Genomic DNA, 20667 nt, shown 5'->3' with positions numbered 1-20667 from the left:
AAAATTTAAGCTCAAATTTAAAATTAATCATCATTTTTCATAGAGTTTATAATTTGAAAGCACGAAAATATTTGACGCATTATATTAGTGCAATCTTTGTGTCGATCTAAATAAAATATATACCGAACGAGGTCATAAAATCACCCTGGTCGCTGTGATGAATATGCAAAATGTCATGAGAGAATTCATGTACGTCTGCATTTACACGATCCTTCCACGTGACTGTGTATTATCACTGCAAAGAACAGGTCAGCAGCCGATGTGACCTTGAAGACTTGCATGTGGCATTATATTGATACAACAACAAGGACATCTATCGTAAATAAGGTCATTCTCCACATACTGTTTTCTGTAGGCAAGTGGAATCAGCGCAGTCGTACGTCGTCGAACACAGCTCTCGTGAATTTTGAAGATATGGCTCTCTGACAGGACAACTTCGACAAGGCTCTCTTACTCAGACTTATTAAACCCCTCCATGGCTGGCCGTGGTCGTGGTAGGGGTAGAGGGGCATTAGCTGTTGCTGCAGAAACCCTGGGCATTGGCAGGGGAGATTTGCCCCCGCCAACATTAGAACCCCCTCCTGTTTTCCCTGTAAGTTGTGAAATCACGTTAGCTAAGTTGTTGTCGGAGTAGAAAACGTTGATCATGCTTCATGAATGTATTGTGTGCTCTGTTTGTATTGTTACAATTGAAAATGGCACAGCTGAAATACACTGCCAGGGCCCGGCCTGCCATGTGGTATCAATCAGTATTTGTGATGGGTGCCTTCGTTAATGAATCAACCGAAACATCCCCCAGCTTGGCATGGGTCACGAGCTCATTCATCTGTAGTGTTTTGCCGTCGTTATCTTTTGGGAGGGGGTGGGGGGGGGGTGGGGGTGGAATGGGGTGAAAAGTCAGCAGGTGAAGGAAAAAAATGGTTTGATGATGTAATGGTTTTAGAAAAGACTGATAACATACAAATACATATTGCCGTCACTGTGACAAAATAATGCTGGTATACCCATTTCCTCCCCACCCCCCCCCCCCCCCATTTGTATTTTCTCGGGAACAAGGCATATATTCTTCATAAAGTTAAAATGGAGGTCAATGTGCTCATTGTTTCATGCAATATACACACAGTGCTTCTGCCCTAATGATGGTATATTTATGTATTCACATACTCATGCATGTGCATAGATATTAAAGTCCATAAGTCATAGACATTCATATGCAAACATATTTACATTGCACATACCATCTACATATACCTGCATAGGTTTGTGCACATGCAAATTTACAAATGTGCAACACAATGAAGCAATGATGATTGTAATGAGAACCACAGCTTTTTATAGAAGACTTTAAGGTTGCTATTTTGGGTTCCTAGTGCTCTGTTACATGTCATTTGAAGCAGTCATTAAGATATTATGTGTCTCGGGTACAATATTTGGAGTCTCAAAATTTTCCAATACATTTCTAGTCTACTGCTCGTGGGCGCTCATTTTGTAACTATTGTAATAACTGTTCATCATTCATGGTGGCCATTTTGAATTCCAAATAATGGTAAATATTGTAGTCAATTTGTTTCTGTAGTTTCAAAATTTGCACACTGACCCTGATTTCTATTCTTGATTTAGTTAGAGCTACCTTGGACAAAAGTTATTAAAGGCACTGTTTTTGATCCCTGGGATTGTCTTTGTTCTAGTCTGTATGAGGATTATGGACGTGTGATAGCCTTTTGTTTTCCATTGAAATTGTAATCTGGTGGGTAAATTTTCTGATGAAACAATCTGGTGCCAACACAGGCCTTTAACCCTTTGCACCCTGACCCCCTGGTACCCTATGACGTCATGCAGACATTTATGTCCGAGCCGGGTTCAAAGGGTTAAGTGTTTGAACTTCGAGGGGGATATTTCCTTAATAGGGATGTGGGATGCCATGATTCCCAAGCCATTTACTTCAACCATAGAAAATGGAGCAGCTCCTCTCGCTGTGCCTTACCCATATACCATTCTTAGTAAAAATGTTTTAGCTCATTCAATAGACAAAAAGTTTGACAAACCACTACTGTTTTAACAATTTGCCAACACTGAAACTCTAGCTTATTGAAAGTGCATTACCATAGTAACCAGTGTAACTTCATTATTAAGCTGCCAAAAACTGGCATGAATGTTAAAAGTCCATTAGATAGATCTTGTTTTTGTAGCATTTTTAAGGCTGTAACAGGTGACAATTGTATTCATGTTTTGTAGAACAGCTTCATTTTAAAGAAGTTTAATTTTATCATATGAATCACAGCCACTGGAGTTTAAACCTGTGCTGTTATTGGCTGGTGAAGAATATGATTACATGCTGGCATTGAAACAGGAATACAGAGGGACAATCAGGGATTCACCTTATTTCATCAAGCCACAGAACAGAAAGAAAGGTAAGAATGCTGTACCGGCACCTAATCTAGAATCCAAGATGCTTTGATGACACACATAACAATTGTCATAAGCATTTCCTGACAGATAGATAAATTGTAATGTATTTAAATATTGGGCTATTGAATATTAACAAAGTGGTGCTGCTAAATTTGAATGTATCTCCTCCGGGATACAGTTTGTTATTGTAGGCTTGTTGAATCCAAGTCACACTCTGGCAAATATAAAATTTCTGCTCATTGAGCATTGCTAGATCTTGGTTGTGTCCAGCATATAACCTGCATGTTCCTGGCTTTTGTTTCAGTTACTACATTGTCAATTGTCGGATCAAGTACTGTCTGTACTCCCTTTGCCTTTATGGAGATAAATTCATGTTCCTTCTATTAAACTTTTCTTTGCAACGATTTACAAGTGAATTTGGTACAGAAACACTAAGGTTGTTGTGGCTTTATTGTGTATATAGTCATCAATATTCATATTAAAACTTAAAAAGAGAAGAACATTTTGTGTCAATTTAAGAAAATGATGTACCCATGGACTGCAATATCAGGCGATTCCATTGGTTTGCACGTAGGAATGCAAGAAAACATCGTTTTAATATTGTGATTTTTTAAACTTTACAAAAGCCTTAGAATGAGAAGTCGTTTCAAAAGATGTATTCAAAAATGGTGTTACTGTTTTAGTTCACACGATAAATGGCAAGATTGTTTCTTTCCATACCAAAAACAAACTGCAAAAAATGCTTACTCAGCAGTTTTTTCTCAGTTTGGTAAATACATCATGGCATATCTTTATTGCATGGTCAACAATGCACCTCTAAAGCCATTTGTATAGGAATGTTTTAGAACTATACTGCTAGAAGTAGCAATGCTTCAGTCATAATTAAGTCCCTACACATGCTGTACATATTTGATGGCTGAAAGTTTTCATAAAGTACTGTGAACTGCATAAAATTAGAGGGAATGTTGTACTTCTGCAGGATGTATTTTAAAAAGTGGGATTGGATTTGGAACTCTTCTATGGTACCTCTAATAATTGTCATTCTTTATAGTATCCGACAATATTTACAATTATTTGTATAAAAACAGTATTTAAATTTTGCAAGGTGTCAATGTTTGCTCAGAAGATGATGCTAAGCTATAATAAATCTTCTCCATGGAACATCTTTTTGATACTCCAAGTTATGTTTTATTTAAATCCTTAAGGTGGTTGCCAATTCGTGAAAGAGTTTCATACAATGAATCAGTTTTAATGTACAAAGTTCTGAATAACCTTGCTCCTGATTATCTTAATGTTTTTAGAGGTGTAAAGCAGATCCACGGACGTAACACAAGGTCTGCAAACAGGGAAGATCTGTATATTCCAGGGCATAGAACCCAATTTTTCAAAAGAAGTTTTATGTACATCGGGGTTAAAATATGGAATACTTTGCCTGGAGAGATCAAATCTAGCTCTTCACTTCTATCATTCAAAAAAAATTGCAAGTGCCATTTTTTTTAAAAAGATGGGTTAATCTTACTGTTATGTAAATTTTAAATTTGTTTTTAGATTGTTTTACTTGTAGCGTTTTTACATTTTTTTTCAGTATAAAGTGTTCTTCCTGACTTATTTTTTTTTAATGTAAATATTGTAAATGTTGTTATACTCGACTCTGTGTGAGAAGAGCCTCAGGCTCAACAGTTTATCGAGTTTAAATAAAGTCTAATAATAATAATAATAATCTATATTTTGTTATTAAGTGCAAGTGCCATTTTAGGCCAAGGGTCCGGGCACTGGAAAGACCTGAATTTGAATGCTCAACATTGTAAAATTGTGATAAATTTTTTCTGGCCATAGGTGGAGTTTCACATGATTTTAGACAAAGAGGGTTGATAAAATTGACAAGCATTCTTGCTAATATTGCAGCAGTACACAATGCTATTACTGAAAATTGTGATAAATTTTTTCTGGCCATAGGTGGAGTTTCACATGATTTTAGACAAAGAGGGTTGATAAAATTGACAAGCATTCTTGCTAATATTGCAGCAGTACACAATGCTATTACTGAATATTACTACGGTACATATATTAGCAAACTTGTGATCTGAGATGAGAATCTTTAAGACCATGTCATAGCGCCCTCATCAGGCGATTTTAGCCAGCAAGATTATGCAAGGTGATTGTTGCTGTACAGTTGTAAGACAAACTTGGTTCAAGACGTGATTGTGTAAACAAGCCATTTTAGCCCTTTTAACATGGTAATGTTAATTATGTTTGAAATGAGATTCGGCAATATCATCCCATGACGCCATCACATTTGTTTGAGATAACACTCTGAATGGTGGATTTGTGCATATTTGGAGTAAACGCAATCAGCAGTAATTTTCTCTTGGAATCACATGATAACTCAACTGCATTGAGTCAGAAAAAAAAAAACCAGCCACCATTATTACTCTACTACATTGCATTCACAAAGTTAGTGTTTATTCATAGCCTTGGAACAATTTTTCTAAGAATTATTGATATGTGGTGAATAATGTAACCCAATCATAGCAAAGATCATTAAAGTTGTGGATTGCTTGCAAGTCATTTTCTTTCCTTTTTACGTTTGTCTTCTCTTATATATGGCATCTTAGTGTGGGGTTAATTTTTCCACTGTCTGTCCACATAAACTTCCTTTACTTGTTGGTACTAAGATGAGACCAAACAATAATTACCCGTGATTACAATGGCATAAGTAACAAAACAACTGCCTTTGATTTTATGTGTAGTGATGCTGTGGTTGCAATACAGACTGATTAAGGGACGGTCTCAGATTGTCGCATAAGTTCAAAAAGCGAAATTTGTTTGTTTACGGGGGAGGGGGTTCTTACCTCCATTCAGTTGGTGAACTTCACTTATTCACTTTTATTTTGTGATCATCACAAGTTCTCTTTACAGTGTGTGTAAAAATAAACAAAAACTGCACACTCATACCAACAAATTTTGCTGAAACTGCTTCCAACCTGTTCATGTCAGGCTATGGTTAATAGTACTCAAATTTGATCGATTACTTTATGATACACATGTACCAGTAATGTGATCAGGGGATACATGTTCTCCACTAGCTATGGCAAAATGCTACATTTTACTCTCAGGCAGACATCAACATTTTGCGCTTTTGATGTAAATCAAGGAATTTCGTTTCTTGAACTTATGCGACAATCTGAGACGGTCCCTAACATAATTGTAATATTTGAAGTTGGCTCTTCTTAGAAAAAACATAACTAATCCTGTAGCTACCCATTGAGAATATCAGTCTTAATAAAAGGGATGTAGTGTTTTGTTCTCATTGAGCTTTACTGTGAACTGGTAACACGGCAATACTTTTATTTTAGTTCAACATCTCCCAGCAATAGCACTTATTGACTCAGTATGACCTATGGAATAGCCACTTAAAATATCAAGATTCAGGCGTTCCTTACCATGACCAGCACAAAAACTTTACCATAGCTTTGTTTCAAGTACCTACCTTCTTTTTCCTTGAGTAAAGCTGAATGTCAAGGTATAATATTTCCTCATTGTTTTATCCACAGATATTGAGAGATACTCTGACAAGTACCAAACCAATGGAAATCAAGACAGTGTTATTGGATTTCGACCGGATTGGAGAAGGTTGCCACAAGAGCTGAAGATTCGATCGCAAAGAACCAAATTAAGTAAGTTCAGAATATATCATCTGCAAAGAGAAATAGTATGTGATTTTTATGTGATTTTTAGCTCCCATAGCCATATGTATATATGGCAATGGAAGCTATTCTTATAGGCTAGGGAAATGTCTGTATGTATGTATGTCTGTATGTCTGTATGTCTGTGTGTCTGTATGTCTGTATGTCTGTATGTCTGTCTGTCAACATCAAAAACTCCAAAACCGCTGTACATTTCATCTTGATATTTGGTGTGTACATGGATGATGGGCTGTAGATGAGATTTTGTTCAAATGAAGTTGTCATTGCCAACAATATGCAAATTAAGTGAAAAAATGTAAAAACAGTCAAAATTGAAAAAAACTCAATAACCACTGAGCAGATTACATGAAAAATTAGCGTGTAAGTACTTTGGGCTGACATGAAATGATTGTGCACATCTTTGGTCAGTATCTTGGACTTGCTATTTTTCATGAATTTTTTTGTAATTTTCTCCCATTTTTGGTCAAAAAATCTCCTGCTCTGAAACCACAAGTCCGATTGATTTGAAACTTGGTACGGAAGTGCATAGGAGTGACCTTTCCCAAATTTGGGCAAATCGTGGTGAAATTTGCATATTTTTAGTTTACACGTCCATAGACTCCCATGTATAAGGCAGATCTCCATAGACTCCCATGTATAAGGCCACAAATAATAAAAATTATTATCCGTCCGTTCACGCAGATATCTTGGATATTTTGACAAAATGTCATGTGACCTTGATGACCTTTGATCTCAAATATACATATTTGTCCATAACTCAGTAACCACAAGTGCTACCACCCTTCATATATGGTATGATGGGACAGCTTGTGACGCCACATATTGTACCTAATTAATTATGCACATATCTAATTTTGAGCGAGCCAATAGAGCTAGAGGTCTGATTTTTGGTATATAGGGATAACTTAGCAAAACAATTTTTTTGACAAAATGTCACATGACCTTGGTGACCTTTGACCTCAAATATACATATTTGTCCATAAATCAGTAACCACAAGTGCTACAGCCTTCATGTATGGTATGATGGGACACCTTATGACGCCACATATTGTACCTCATTAATTATGTGCATATCTAATTTTGAGCGAGCCAATAGAGCTAGAGGTCTGATTTTTGGTATATAGGGATAACTTAGCAAAACAATTTTTTTGACAAAATGTCACGTGACCTCGGTGACCTTTGACCTCAAATATACATATTTGTCCATAACTCAGTAACAACAAGTGCTACAGCCTTCATGTATGGTATGATGGGACACCTTATGACGCCACATATTGTACCTCATTAATTATGCGCATATCTAATTTTGAGCGATCCAATAGAGCTAGAGGTCTGATTTTTGGTATATGGGGATAACTTAGCAAAACAATTTTTTTGACAAAATGTCACGTGACCTCGGTGACCTTTGACCTCAAATATACATATTTGTCCATAACTCAGTAACCACAAGTGCTACAGCCTTCATGTATGGTATGATGGGACACTTTATGACGCCACATATTGTACCTCATCAATTATTTGCATATCTAATTTTGAGCGAGCCAATAGAGCTAGAGGTCTGATTTTTGGTATATAGGGATAACTTAGCAATACAATTTTTTTGACAAAATGTCACGTGACCTTGGTGACCTTTGACCTCAAATATACATATTTGTCCATAACTCAGTAACCACAAGTGCTACAGCCTTCATGTATGGTATGATGGGACACCTTATGACGCCACATATTGTACCTCATTAATTATGCACATATCTAATTTTGAGCGAGCCAATAGAGCTAGAGGTCTGATTTTTGGTATATGGGGATAACTTAGCAAAACAACTTTTTTGACAAAATATCACGTGACCTCGGTGACCTTTGACCTTAAATATACATATTTTTCCATAACTCGGTAACCACAAGTGCTACACCCTTCATGTTTGGTATGATTGGACACCTTATGACGCCACATACTGTACCTCAATAATTATGCACATATCTCATTCTGAGCGAGCCAATAGAGCTGGATGTCTGATTTTTAGTCCCCACGGACACCGTCCGGGGGGACTTATAGGTTTGGTCATGTCCGTGCGTGTGTCCGTCCGTGCGTGCGTTTGTCCGTGCGTGCGTCCGTGCGTCCGTCCGTTCACGCAGATATCTCAGAGATGCCAGGAGCGATTTCATTCAAACTTGGTACAAGGATTACTTCATATGTCATACAGATGCACGTCGATTTGTTTTGTAATGCGATCCAATATGGCTGCCAGGCGGCCATTTTATTACGATTTTTTCATGTACAGAGCCATAACTCAGGCATGTTTCAACTGATTTTATTCAAAGTGGGTACAAGGACATTGACCAATGTCATAGATATGCACGTCAATTTTTTTTGTGATACGATCCAATATGGCCGCCCTGTGGCCATTTTGTTACATTTTTTCATGTACAGAGCCATTACCCAGGCATGTGTCAACAGATTTTATTCAAAGTTGGTACAAGGACATTGACCAATGTCATAGCTATACACATCAATTTGTTTTGTGATACGATCCAATATGGCCGCTCTGTTGTTACGATTTTTTCATGTACAGAGCCATAACTCAGGCATAACTCAACCGATTTTATTCAAACTTGGTACAAGGATATTGACCTATGTCATGCACATGCACATTGATTTTTTTGTGATACGATCCAATATGGCTGCCGTGTGGCCATTTTATTACATTTTTTCATGTCCAGAACCATAACTCAGACATGTATCAAGTGAATTTATTCAAAGTTGGTACAAGGAGATTGACTAATGTCATACATATGCACATTAATTTGTTTTGTGATACGATCCAATATGGCTGCTGTGCGGCCATTTTGTTATGATTTTTTCATGTACAAGCCGTAACTCAGGCATATCTCAACCAATTTTAATCAAATTTGCTACAAGGACATTGACCTATGTCATACATATGCACATTTATTTGTTTTGTGATACGATCCAATATGGCCACCGTGTGGCCATTTTATTACGATTTTTCCATGTCCTGAACTACAACTCACACATGTATCAAGCGAATTTATTCAAAAGTATTTTTATCACAGACCTAATGAAGAGGACTCTATCCTCTCTGAGGACCTGTAATCAAAGTACCCATTAACAAGTGGGGACTGTGTCATCAACGATGACTTGTTGGTATATAGGGATAACTATAGGAGAGAAATTTTTTGACCAAATGTCATGTGACCTCGATGACCTTTTCCCTAAAATATATGTTTATGTCAATAAATAAGTAACCACAAGTGCTATGTCCTTTGTATTTAGTAGGATGGGAGACCTTATGACAACACACGCTTTACCTCATTAATTATGTACACATCTAATTCTGGGTAAGCGAATAGAGCTAGAGATCTGATTTTTTTGGCATATAGGGATTAATTAGCAATATAATTTTTTTTTTTCAAAATGTCATGTGACCTCCATGACCTTTGACTTTGATTATACATATATATGCATATTTCAGTAACCACAAGTTCTATACCCTCCAATTTTGATAGGATATTAGACCTTAAGATGTCACATCTTGTACCTCATTTATAATGCGCATATGTATTTCTTGGCTGGCCAATACTGCTAGAGGTCTGATCTTTTTTCCCGATTTAGAACCATAACTTAGACATGCCTCATGTGTTTCAAATTGGGAACAACAACATAGACCTATGTGCCCATAGGATCTCAACATATACACCCCAGTGATACTTCTTAATGACCACATTTTCCTGCCCCATCAAGACTAATACTCCTATTACAAGTGGGGACTATGTCATTGTAAATGACTTGTTGAGTTAATGGTTGTATCACAGTATTCGATATATCTAATTCTGTATTTTTTCCATTTATATTCTGAATAATTACATTAAACATATTTCACTGTCTCCAGTACATTTCATTTAAGTATTTTCACTTCATGCACTTTATCCCTTTCACACATGTTCAAATATCTGACCAGAGAACAAACACTAAATAGTCCAGGATGGGAGCTACAGTGTCATTGACGCTATTTTTATCACAACTGGAAGTTGTGATATAGAGGTGGTTTCAACCGGTGTTTGATGTCGTCCATTTCCGTAAACGACAAAAAGTCAAAAACTGCTGAACAGAGTGCGTTGATATTTGATACTGATACATAGACTGGTTCCAAGGTTCCAATTCCGAAAAATGGAGCCAAACGGAGCGCCGAATAGATAGTTTTGGGAAATTTCTAACCCCCCTTTTTATCTAATTGATTTTAGGGGTCTTTCATACATGTAGTTTTGGAATGTACACCAATCCTGCATTGTGGACTGTTTTATGAGTTGTTGAACAGAAATGAGGTTTTGATGAATGTTAGAAATATGCAGGATGGCTGATTCGAAGTATAAGAGATTTCTATGGTCTTTTGGGCATCAAAAGCATTAAAAAAACATATTTCATAGTTTAGATTCTCACTTTTGAGATGACCCTAGGCATTTGTTAAGTAAACATCCTTGAGTCAATATACAGACTTTGACATTCCAGAGATAAAGTATCCACAACCTCACATGTTACAGTCTTCACTACAATGGTATGGCCCAAACCCATTGTTATCAATGGAGAGTGTGGACCTGTCTACAGGAAATTGGGGTGAACAGGTTAGACAATGACGTTACAAGTTGTAGGTTAGTTATCAAGGTAGCACCAGCATAGAGTCCTGAGCATCTGTCCATGTGTTCTCACAGCAAATTACAGGGAAAAAATTATTTGAGAAGTTTCTCTCCTTTAAATAGAAGTATATTACAATTTAAACCTGTCATGGATAGATTGCTCTCAAATGATCTGAAACACAGTTATTGCCCATTAGCAACAAATCTGTAGCAAGATTTATGTAAAGTTCATGAACTTACGCAAGGTATTAGACAAAAGATGACCATGACTTTGCAACTTTTCAACATTTATTTCATTCAGATTTCCTCAGTTTAGTGTATAATTTTGTAATCTTAATTACTGTCAACTTAGCTTTACTAACTTATTCATACCTTATTATTCTTACACTACTGTTATACCTTATAACCACAAAATTTCAAGAGATGCATATATGATTGTCACTTAACAAACAATTTACAAATATGTCTTCTGCTTTTTCTCCATATACATATACATGTCTCTTTTCTCATAAAAATGAGCTTAAAATCGCAATGTGAAAAATAGTCTTTAAGCTATATGTTGCTCATTGACTTCGTGGTGTGTCTAATTCACAGTGAGTGGGGTTGTTGATAAATGCTGATAATACTAGGCGGTCATTATGTCCAAGCGCCATTGGCGGTATTTTTAACATACCGTAATGACCATAGGTCATTATCACAACTGGAAGTTGTGATATAGGGTTAGCTTCAACCGGTGGTGGACAGTGTCCATTTTCCGTAAACGACAAAAAGTCAAAAACCGCTGAACAGACTGCATTGATATTCAGACTAATTCCAAGGTTCCGATTCAGAAAAATGGAGCCAAACGGAGCAGCAGTTAGATAGTTTTTGGAAATTTCTAACCCCCCCTTTAACTAATTGATTTTAGGGGTCTTTCATATATGTAGTTTTGGAATGTACACCAATCCTGCATTGTGGACTATTTAATGAGTTGTGGAACAGAAATGAGGTTTTGATGAATGTTACAAATATGCAGGATGGCTGATTCAAAGTATCAGAGATTTTCATGCGCTTTTGGTAATAAAATTGATAAAAAACAACATATTTAATGTTTTAGATTTCTCACATTTGTTATGACCCTTAACATTACAGACTTGATGACATAACTAGCTGCTGGACCTGTTTACTGGCGCATTGATTTGAAGACAAAGATCGTTTTATTTTGTAATAAGGACGTGTGATTTCGTAAAACATAGTCTATTAGCCTGGAAATGTGATTTTTGCGAATATTGCTTACCCCACTGACAAACAGTGTGGTTTGAAAATGGCTGGAATTCGCTACTTCGGGACTTTGTTTTCTGTGTGGATTTACTGACAAACTCCAAACCCGCAGCACCTACCCATTCAGTATTTCATGTACAGGTGTACCCAGAGATAGAGTAGTTTCACAATGTGCCAGTTGTGATCAAGTACCATTGGCGCTATTTTTATGTAATATCTGTGCCCTGCATTCCAGAATTCATAAAAATATTGATATTTCCAAATCTGCCAGGAAACTGCCGTTTATCTCACAACTAGTTCTCATTAATAAAGATAATTTTACATACCAGTATTCAAATTAGAAATTAACTCATGATTGGCTTTTGAGACTGGCATGGAAAATCTAACTTCCATTGAAATGATGCCTATACTAATACCATACTAATAGTAATACAGACAGACACACAGGTGTTGGGGAGGTCAAGGTCAACAACTTTATTACAATGCTGATCGCCTATAAGCTAAATTCCGCCAAAGACTTCCCAACACTAGTGGTGGGCTCCAGCCCTCTGGTGTCTTGGAAGTAGTATCATTGTTGCTGTTTAAGTCTTTGCTTGAATCTGATGATCTGCATATGGCTTGATTTGTAAAGTTCTTACTGCAAAGGTCCTTGAGCAAGAAGGAGTATGTTGAAACAGTCCTATGGTAGTGCCATGCCTGTAAGTGGGTGTATATAATGAGGTCGTTTTCTTGTATAAATTGTAGAGTGCGACACTAAAGCAAACAAAATGGACTAAAATGTAACTAATTCAGCATTAGGTGGCAGGCACATAAAATGTTACAAGTTTCTTTTGAAATTACCAAATACATTATTGCATTACAAGTGGGATTATCAAGTAAAATAGACACATTCTTTAAAGGGAAACCTAAGTCCAGCGACTTTGACCGTTTATCCCTTCCATAATCACCCTTGAGTAAAATGCAGCTCAAATTTGCAACATAATTGCACGCGCTGACGACTACGGCGCGACGAAAAGAGACATTGAAGTAGACGACATTTATGGAAATGAGCCTGGAATACCATGGGCGCGAAAGGGCTCACGGGAGAAGCGTGCGTGACGTCATCGGCGATACAGACGATTGTAGCTTGCAGCTGGAGGAGTACTGTGTACAGTTCAGCGTGTTCGTAAGACGACTATGGAGAGTTCGGACAGCGATATTTCTGACATCGAGTATTACTTTTCCCTGACTGAAATCAAACCATACTAATTTGAACCTGTCCAAGATATGTAATAATTAGAAAGCATCTCAAACACAGTTCATATCTGGTTGCTTGCGTTTTGTGTATGATTCAGCGGAGGGAGTCACTGTGCTTGTAAACTGAGACCCCGAACTGGATTGGAGAGACTGAGTGACCCTGCGATCCTTCAACGCTACGTTTCTAAAACAGAGTTTTCTGTATCAGTCGCTTAAAATTAATCTTTGGTTCGTGAATGATACGGAATGATTGACTGATTGTATGTGTTACCTTGTAAGTCGAGCTTGGCCAGATCTTTAAGGTTGCGAAATCTCCGATACTATGTATCAGAAAATATTTATTCGCGATTTGACAAATCTATTATAGTGTCGTCTGTTTTTCGAAGCTGGTGTTGAACTTAGGAAGTCGGACTTACTCAGATCTTCAAAGTGATGAAATCGCCGATATAATGAATATTTGCCCGCTATTTAAAAAAATAGTATCGTCTTAAAGCTTGTTGTAAGGAATGTGTTTCATACAAGACCAGCCCAAACTCCCGATGATTTCCGATATGTCCTCTGTTCAAGTCCCGATCGCCAAGTAAAAATGTTTACATGTAAAGAATGTAATTTGTGCAACGGCCTCCCGAGTCCCGATGATATCCGATCGGCCCTCTCGACGAAGTCCCGAGGGACATTTAATGAAAAAAATGCTTTACATGTAAAAAATGTATTTCGTGCATTAATAAATCTAATAATGTAAAACATACAGTATTCTTGACTTCCGGCCATGGATGCTATTTTTAGTCCCCGCGGACGAAGTCCGGCGGGGACTTATAGATTGGGTCCCGTCTGTGCGTCCGTCCGTCCGTCCGTCCGTCCGTCCGTCCGTCCGTCATCAACAGTTTCTCAGACACTGCTGAACCAATTTCGTTCAAACTTGGCACAAAGGCATAGCACTATGACCTACAGATGCACGTCGATTTATTTTGTGATACGATTGAATTTGGCCGCGAGGCGGCCATTTTGTTGCGATTTTTCATGTCTTTGGACCATAACTCAGACATCCTTGAGCAGATTATCTTCAAACTTGGCACAAAGGCATAACACTATGGCTTTCATATCCATGTCAAATAATTTTGCGATATAATCCAATATGGGCGCGAGGCGGCCATTTTGTTGCGATTTTTCATGTCTTTGGACCATAACTCAGACATCCTTGAACAGATTCTGTTCAAACTTGGCACAAAGGCATAACACTATTGCCTACATGTGCATGTCAAATTAGTTTGCGATACAATCCAATATGGCCGCGAGGCGGCCATTTTGTTTGCGATTTTTCGTGTCTTTGAACCATAACTCAAACATCCTCGTACTGATTCTGTTCAAACTTGGCACAAAGGCATAACACTATGGCCTACACATGCATGTCAAATTATATTGCAATACGATCCAATATGGGCGTGAGGCGGCCATTTTGTTGCGATTTTTTCATGTCTATGGACCGTAACTCAGATATTCTTGAACCGATTCTGTTCAAATTTTGCACAAAAGCAAAACAGTATGCCCTTCATATGAACACCAATTTATTTTGTGAAATGATCCAATATGGCTGACAGGTGGCCATTTTTTGCGATTTTTTCATGTCTTTGAACCGTAACTCAAACATCCTTGAACCGATTTTGTTCAAACTTGGCACAAAGGCAAAGCACGTACTATGGCATGCATATGCATGTATCAATTAACCTTGCGATAGGATCCAATATGGCTGCAGAACTGCCATTTTGTTGGAATTTTGCATGTCTTTGAAGCATAATTCAAAGGTCATTACACCCATTTTGTCCAAACTTGGCACAAAGATCAAGCACTATGGCATACATGTCAATTTTCTTCGTGACATGTTCCAATATGGCTGCCAGATTGTAAATTTTTTTCCAATATCTCTGCCCAATGGTCATTTTTGAATTTTTTCATGTCTTTGAGGCTTAATTATATGCAAATATTCCTTAACCAATGTTGTTGAGACTTGGTACAAAGATAAAATACTATGGCATACATATGCATGTCTACTAATTTTGTGCTATGATCCATATGGTCAAGAGACAGCCATTTGATTACAATTTTGGTGTGATTTTTTTATGTCTTTGAAACATAAACATGGGTCACTGTCCCTCGATGGACTGATTTTGTTCAAACGTGATACGAAGATAAAATACTATGGCTGCATTCTTGTGCACATTAAATTGTTTCATTATATGATCCGAAATTGCTGATGGCTGATTACAACAACATACCCAATCCCATAGCATTTCGAAAATTCCACCAAACCATGTGTATAGTATGTGCTGTCATGACACTAGAGGCAGTGAGGGCATCGTTATGTGTGATGTAATCAAAAGTTCCTTCAATGGTCATTACTGGCAGAGATAGGTCAATTTTATTGAACGTTCCTCAGATTACTTTATTATGCAAGTCACAGGCCTGATGCACCCGTTGCATCAATGTCATTCCACAGCGACCTAGACCACAGCTACCTGGACACCAAAGATTATAACAAAATGGACAAGCGGGGACTGTGTCATCAACAATGACTTGTTGAACTAAGAGTCGGACAGAGGTATTCGGGTGGTCAGATCTGTTAGGTGGTGAAATCTCTGATATACATCGGATATTTACCCACGATTTGACAAAGTATCGTCTAGTATCAGAGTTAAAGTCCTAAGTCGCCGATATTTATCGGATAAATATCCGTGATTTCGTAGACCCGGCATGCCAACACCATACATTGCAAGTAAATCTAGGATCGTCTGGTATCGATATTAGCCTAGGAGTTCCGGCGCAATTGATATTTATCGGGTAAATATAATATCGGCGGTTTCTCACACCCGGCGTGCCGATACACAGTAGGCAAAAAGTCATTCCAATATCTTGTAATATCAATATTACAAGGTATAGTCCCGAAATTGCCTATATTTATTGGTTATATATCGGAGATTTGGCAGACCCGGGATGTCAAGATAAGAGACGCTTTGTGTAGTTTCGTCTTCGGATTTAGAGTCCCGAAATCGCCAATATTAATATTTATCTGGTTAAACCCGGCGATAGTAGGCTGACTCAGCATGTCAAGATACGAACCGCATTGTGTAGTATCGTCTTGTATCGGTATCAGAATCCCGAAATCCCTTATAAAACAATCATCCTGAAAGAATTAGAACATAACGTTGTATCTTTTACAGATTTTTAAACTCGCCCGACTTTCTTTAGCCACTGTCTTCGAAAAAGCTGTTCTGTGGGAAGACGGTAAAAGCTGACTCCGTTTGTTCTTCCCTTGGTGATTTTTGCACTCAACTGAACAACGGTTAACTATTTTTTATGCTATTGAGCATTAAAGAGTCGTAACGTGCAGAACTGCACTGCTGCAGTCATAGACTCCAATGCTTTGGTAGGCTGTCACACACGTTCGTGTATCGCCGATGACGTCACGCACGCTTCTCCCATGAGCCCTTTCGTGCCCATGGGATTCCGAGCTCATTTCCATAAATGTCGTCTACTTCAATGTCTCTTTTCGTCGCTCTGTAGTCGTCGGCGCGTGCAATTATGTTGCAAATTTGAGCTGCATTTTATTCAAGGGTGATTTTGGAAGGGATAAACGGTCAATGTCGCTGGACTTAGGTTTCCCTTTAAAAGAAAAAGTGTTTGTATTTGGAGTCAAAGCTGAGTCTGCAGCATCAGCGCTTCCAACAACAAACATAGACAAAACCTGAAGGCCACCTCACCATCAACAGTATTCCACTGTGACATAGGTATAGCAATGCGTTCAGAAACTTGTGCCGAGAATGAGTATTGTCACATGAATGGAGTGTTCAGAAAAAAGCTCCTTGATTCGTTCATTTTTTGACAACTTTTGCCCCGCCGTTGTTTATAATCATTGACAAAAATTTATGTTGGGGAATGAGGGACTTTTAGGCATGTACCCCAACTGGAAAGTTTGTGATGTACATGTGTGCCCACTAATTTTGACGTACTGAGAATGAAGATACAGCATGGCCTACCAAATTCACATCAGGTATCGAGAAAATATTGAGAGTTTTACTTCATGAATAACGTAACTTTAACCAGAATTAATGCTAAGAGATTAAACATTCCATCATTAGCGGTCATCGATGATTTTCAAAAGTTGTACACCAATGATGACGCTACAAAGGTAGTCCAATAACAGTGCAGCGTGGATTTCTTGTGACATGTTGATTTGTTCTACAGCAGTCAATTGCAGGCAAATTTGTTGGTCAGCATCATCTACCGTAAGTCAAGTCTGCTACTACGCTAGACATGTTACAGTAATTAGTATATTCATTTGAAAATGCACACCTAAACTGGGAGGTTTCTTTAAGGTTTCTTTTTTAATGACTACCTTAAGGGACCATCGATAATAAAAGCTGACGCACGACAAACGTAATTCTTTCGTTAAGGGGGGGGGGGGGGGGGGGGGGGTAAAAGCTCATTTCGTTTTGTGTGCGTCAAAATTGCATAAGGGTTTTCTATTGTTTTCGAAGTGCGACTTTGCAGCGAGAACGCAAAACTACCCTCGCGTTCATCGAGACAGAATGACCACAAAATACGGAGACAGAAAAGACAACGAAAAGACATGAATGTGAAATAAAAACCTGTATGCTTTTTCAACTTGAAACATGTATGTGAAACATTTTCCTACGTGCAAAATACATTAAAATGTTCTGTCTTAAAAAGTGAAACGCGTAAAGTGGAGGTTTATTAATTAATGTGCCCTTCCGGTATTTTCTCATGGGCGTGCGGATCGGAGAGGTGCGTGTGGGTTTGTCAGAAACAGCATCATAATACGAAATTGATTTTGCATAAGAACTTTCGTTTTGAGGGGGAGGGAGGGGGTTTCAAGTAAAACAAAGGAATTACGTTTCTTGTGCGTCAGCTTTTATTATCGACGGCCCCTAAGTCAATGAAATGAAGGGGCACACTGTACCATTCTTGCACAAGTTGTGTGGTCCATATTGTAATTTTCAGGATTTTTTGAACATCTCTTTTTATTCAGTAACTATAGCAACAGACAGGTAGGTGTTGCTGTAAAATACCTCATTAGCAATTAGTCCATTACCAATGTGAATAATACATTCAAACAACACATTCACAGTGTTTGAATGTGAAGAAGACATGAAGTAAAATTGTTTTTGACTTTTTAGGAGCTAGCATTAGACCAAACCTATCAACAATAGATGCTAAGAAATCCAAATCGTTATCTGATGATGTCATAAAGAAAACACTGGAGGTAAGTAAACAGTGACACAGGCAACATGTGATCTGATCGTGGCCTGGTTGCTTTCTAGGCCTAGTACGCAATGATGTAGACTTGTGTGTCTTCAAACCTACAAAACTAGAAATAGCTTCACCATGATCATGAAACAAAGTGCAAAACAGAAAGAAACTTTTATGCAAGAAATAAGTGCATGTGCCTACATGTGTGCAAAAAATTGACAAAAATGTACAGTTTATACATAGAACACAGGATATTTGTTCATCCTTTGTCAATAGTATGTCTTTCAAATATTGAAATACAAAAATTGAAGTCAAAGCCAATGGCATAGTGAGTAGAACCATTGAGTGAACAGATGAAAGTTCTGCCATTTCATCAGATCTTCAGAAATCTGAAGTGTTTTCATACAAACAGAGCTTGGAGCAGCAGGAAACACTGAAGGACACTAAAGGAGAAACTGTGAGAGAGGAGGAACAGGAGGAACAGGAGGGAGAGGAGGGAGAGGAGGCTGAAGAAGAAGAATTCTATGATGAGGAGGATCTTGAGGAGGTGAGAAAGGCAGCATAATGACCTTTGTACATATGAGATACGTGAATGAATTTTTATGGTGGTTTTAGATCTGTGTATTTTGGCTGTAGTTATTTGACTTGCCAAAAATTTCTGTTAACACTATCCGCTGTGCGATATGCTTTGAGAAGCAAGACGTGATATGTCGAGATCTCACATTCCAAACTCATAATCTTTAGACTAATTAGGACCCCCAAGCAAGGTGGAAATGTAAAGTTTACTTCTAACATTATTTTTCAAAAACGTTGATGTCATAGCCCAGTAATTTGTAGAATATTAAATTATCCCTGTCGGTGCAGTATTTCAAACAACGTTGGTCGTATGCATATATGTGCTCATATGCATGACAGAATTGCTCCATTACATTGGATGAACATTTTGTCTGCTATCAGTTAGGCTGTAACAAACTTAGACCATGATAAATTTTATGAACAGGAACTGATCCTAATAATTATTCCTTGCAGGGCACTGATTACAATGTGACATACTTCGACAATGGCGAAGATTACGGACTTGATGAAGATGACAACTTGGATGATGGACCCATTTATTAATTTTCTTGTCATGACACTTTGTGTAAGGTGTGTTACATGAAATGCTGAACTGCTATTTTTGTTTCTGAAAATTTTCGTTTTCCACTTTAAGTGACGGGCATTTTCTTTCCTTCTACATGGCAAAATGGAATATTAAATTTTTTTATATCCTCTTCCCAGTAGGTTGTGTATGCTGTAATTATTAGTGAATGAAAATGTGAAAGTGTTAAGCATATCACCAAACTACTGATAGAGAAACATGAAGACACAGTCGGCAGGGCTGTACAATTATGTGCCTTCAGATTTCATAGGGGAACTTGAAAAAAAATTTCAGGGAGTGTGTCCGATTTTACAAATTTATCTCACACCCTGATTTCACAACAGATACATAAATAAAGTACATTACAGAGTGATAGGAACTGTGCGTATTCTCAGTGCTAAGGTACAGTGTGTGTAGTTCCCCCTGTACAGAATTCAGTGTTGAATTGCCATGCATTTAACAGTCATAAGCAAGTAACTATTCCTGTACTATGGTTTCAGCTGATATGAATATGTATGATTCCCCTTTGTGCAATGTAAAGTCGACAGAAGGTGCCAGAATTGAATCTTAAAATAAGCCTAGATAATCTCAGGGCTTTTATAATATTGACAAGAGTATGATTTAAGTCATGGCGTACGTGATTCAAAATTGGAAGACCAACTTTTTTTCAAACTTTCCTCAAGGAAACTTGCAACCATTCCCTTTCAAAATCCAGAATGAAAATCAGGGGTCACAGAGCAAAATTAGGTACTAGAGAAACAAATTACCTAAAAATTACCAATATTTGAAATTCAAAATGGCCATCGTGCACCATCCCCATGTTATATGAGGAAAAACTGAAATTTCAATTTTCAAAAAAGATAGACTTTGTAAACTTTTCCTACTCCACACACTTGGCAATGAGCCCTAACAAGCACTAGACCAGAAAAGTATTGGAAGAGTTTGAGAGCCAGAATATTTGTCCCTGGGGCTTATTCCAACTGGCTGGACATTCTGTAAATA

General features: G+C 37.7%; 1 protein-coding gene across 1 annotated transcript; it reads left to right on the top strand.

The window, feature by feature from the left end:
* The first annotated feature begins 175 nt into the window (after positions 1-175).
* On the top strand, positions 176-19804 carry LOC139121400 (DNA-directed RNA polymerase III subunit RPC7-like). Its single transcript, XM_070686234.1, has 6 exons — positions 176-592; positions 2282-2411; positions 5964-6086; positions 18455-18540; positions 18940-19074; positions 19557-19804. The coding sequence occupies exons 1-6, from the start codon at positions 476-478 to the stop codon at positions 19644-19646; spliced, it is 681 nt and encodes a 226-aa protein (XP_070542335.1). The 5' UTR covers positions 176-475; the 3' UTR covers positions 19647-19804.
* Positions 19805-20667: the final 863 nt, after the last annotated feature.

Source organism: Ptychodera flava, chromosome 21 (assembly GCF_041260155.1).
Source record: "Ptychodera flava strain L36383 chromosome 21, AS_Pfla_20210202, whole genome shotgun sequence".
Taxonomy (NCBI): domain Eukaryota; kingdom Metazoa; phylum Hemichordata; class Enteropneusta; family Ptychoderidae; genus Ptychodera; species Ptychodera flava.
This window is presented reverse-complemented; position numbering and strand designations above follow the sequence as displayed.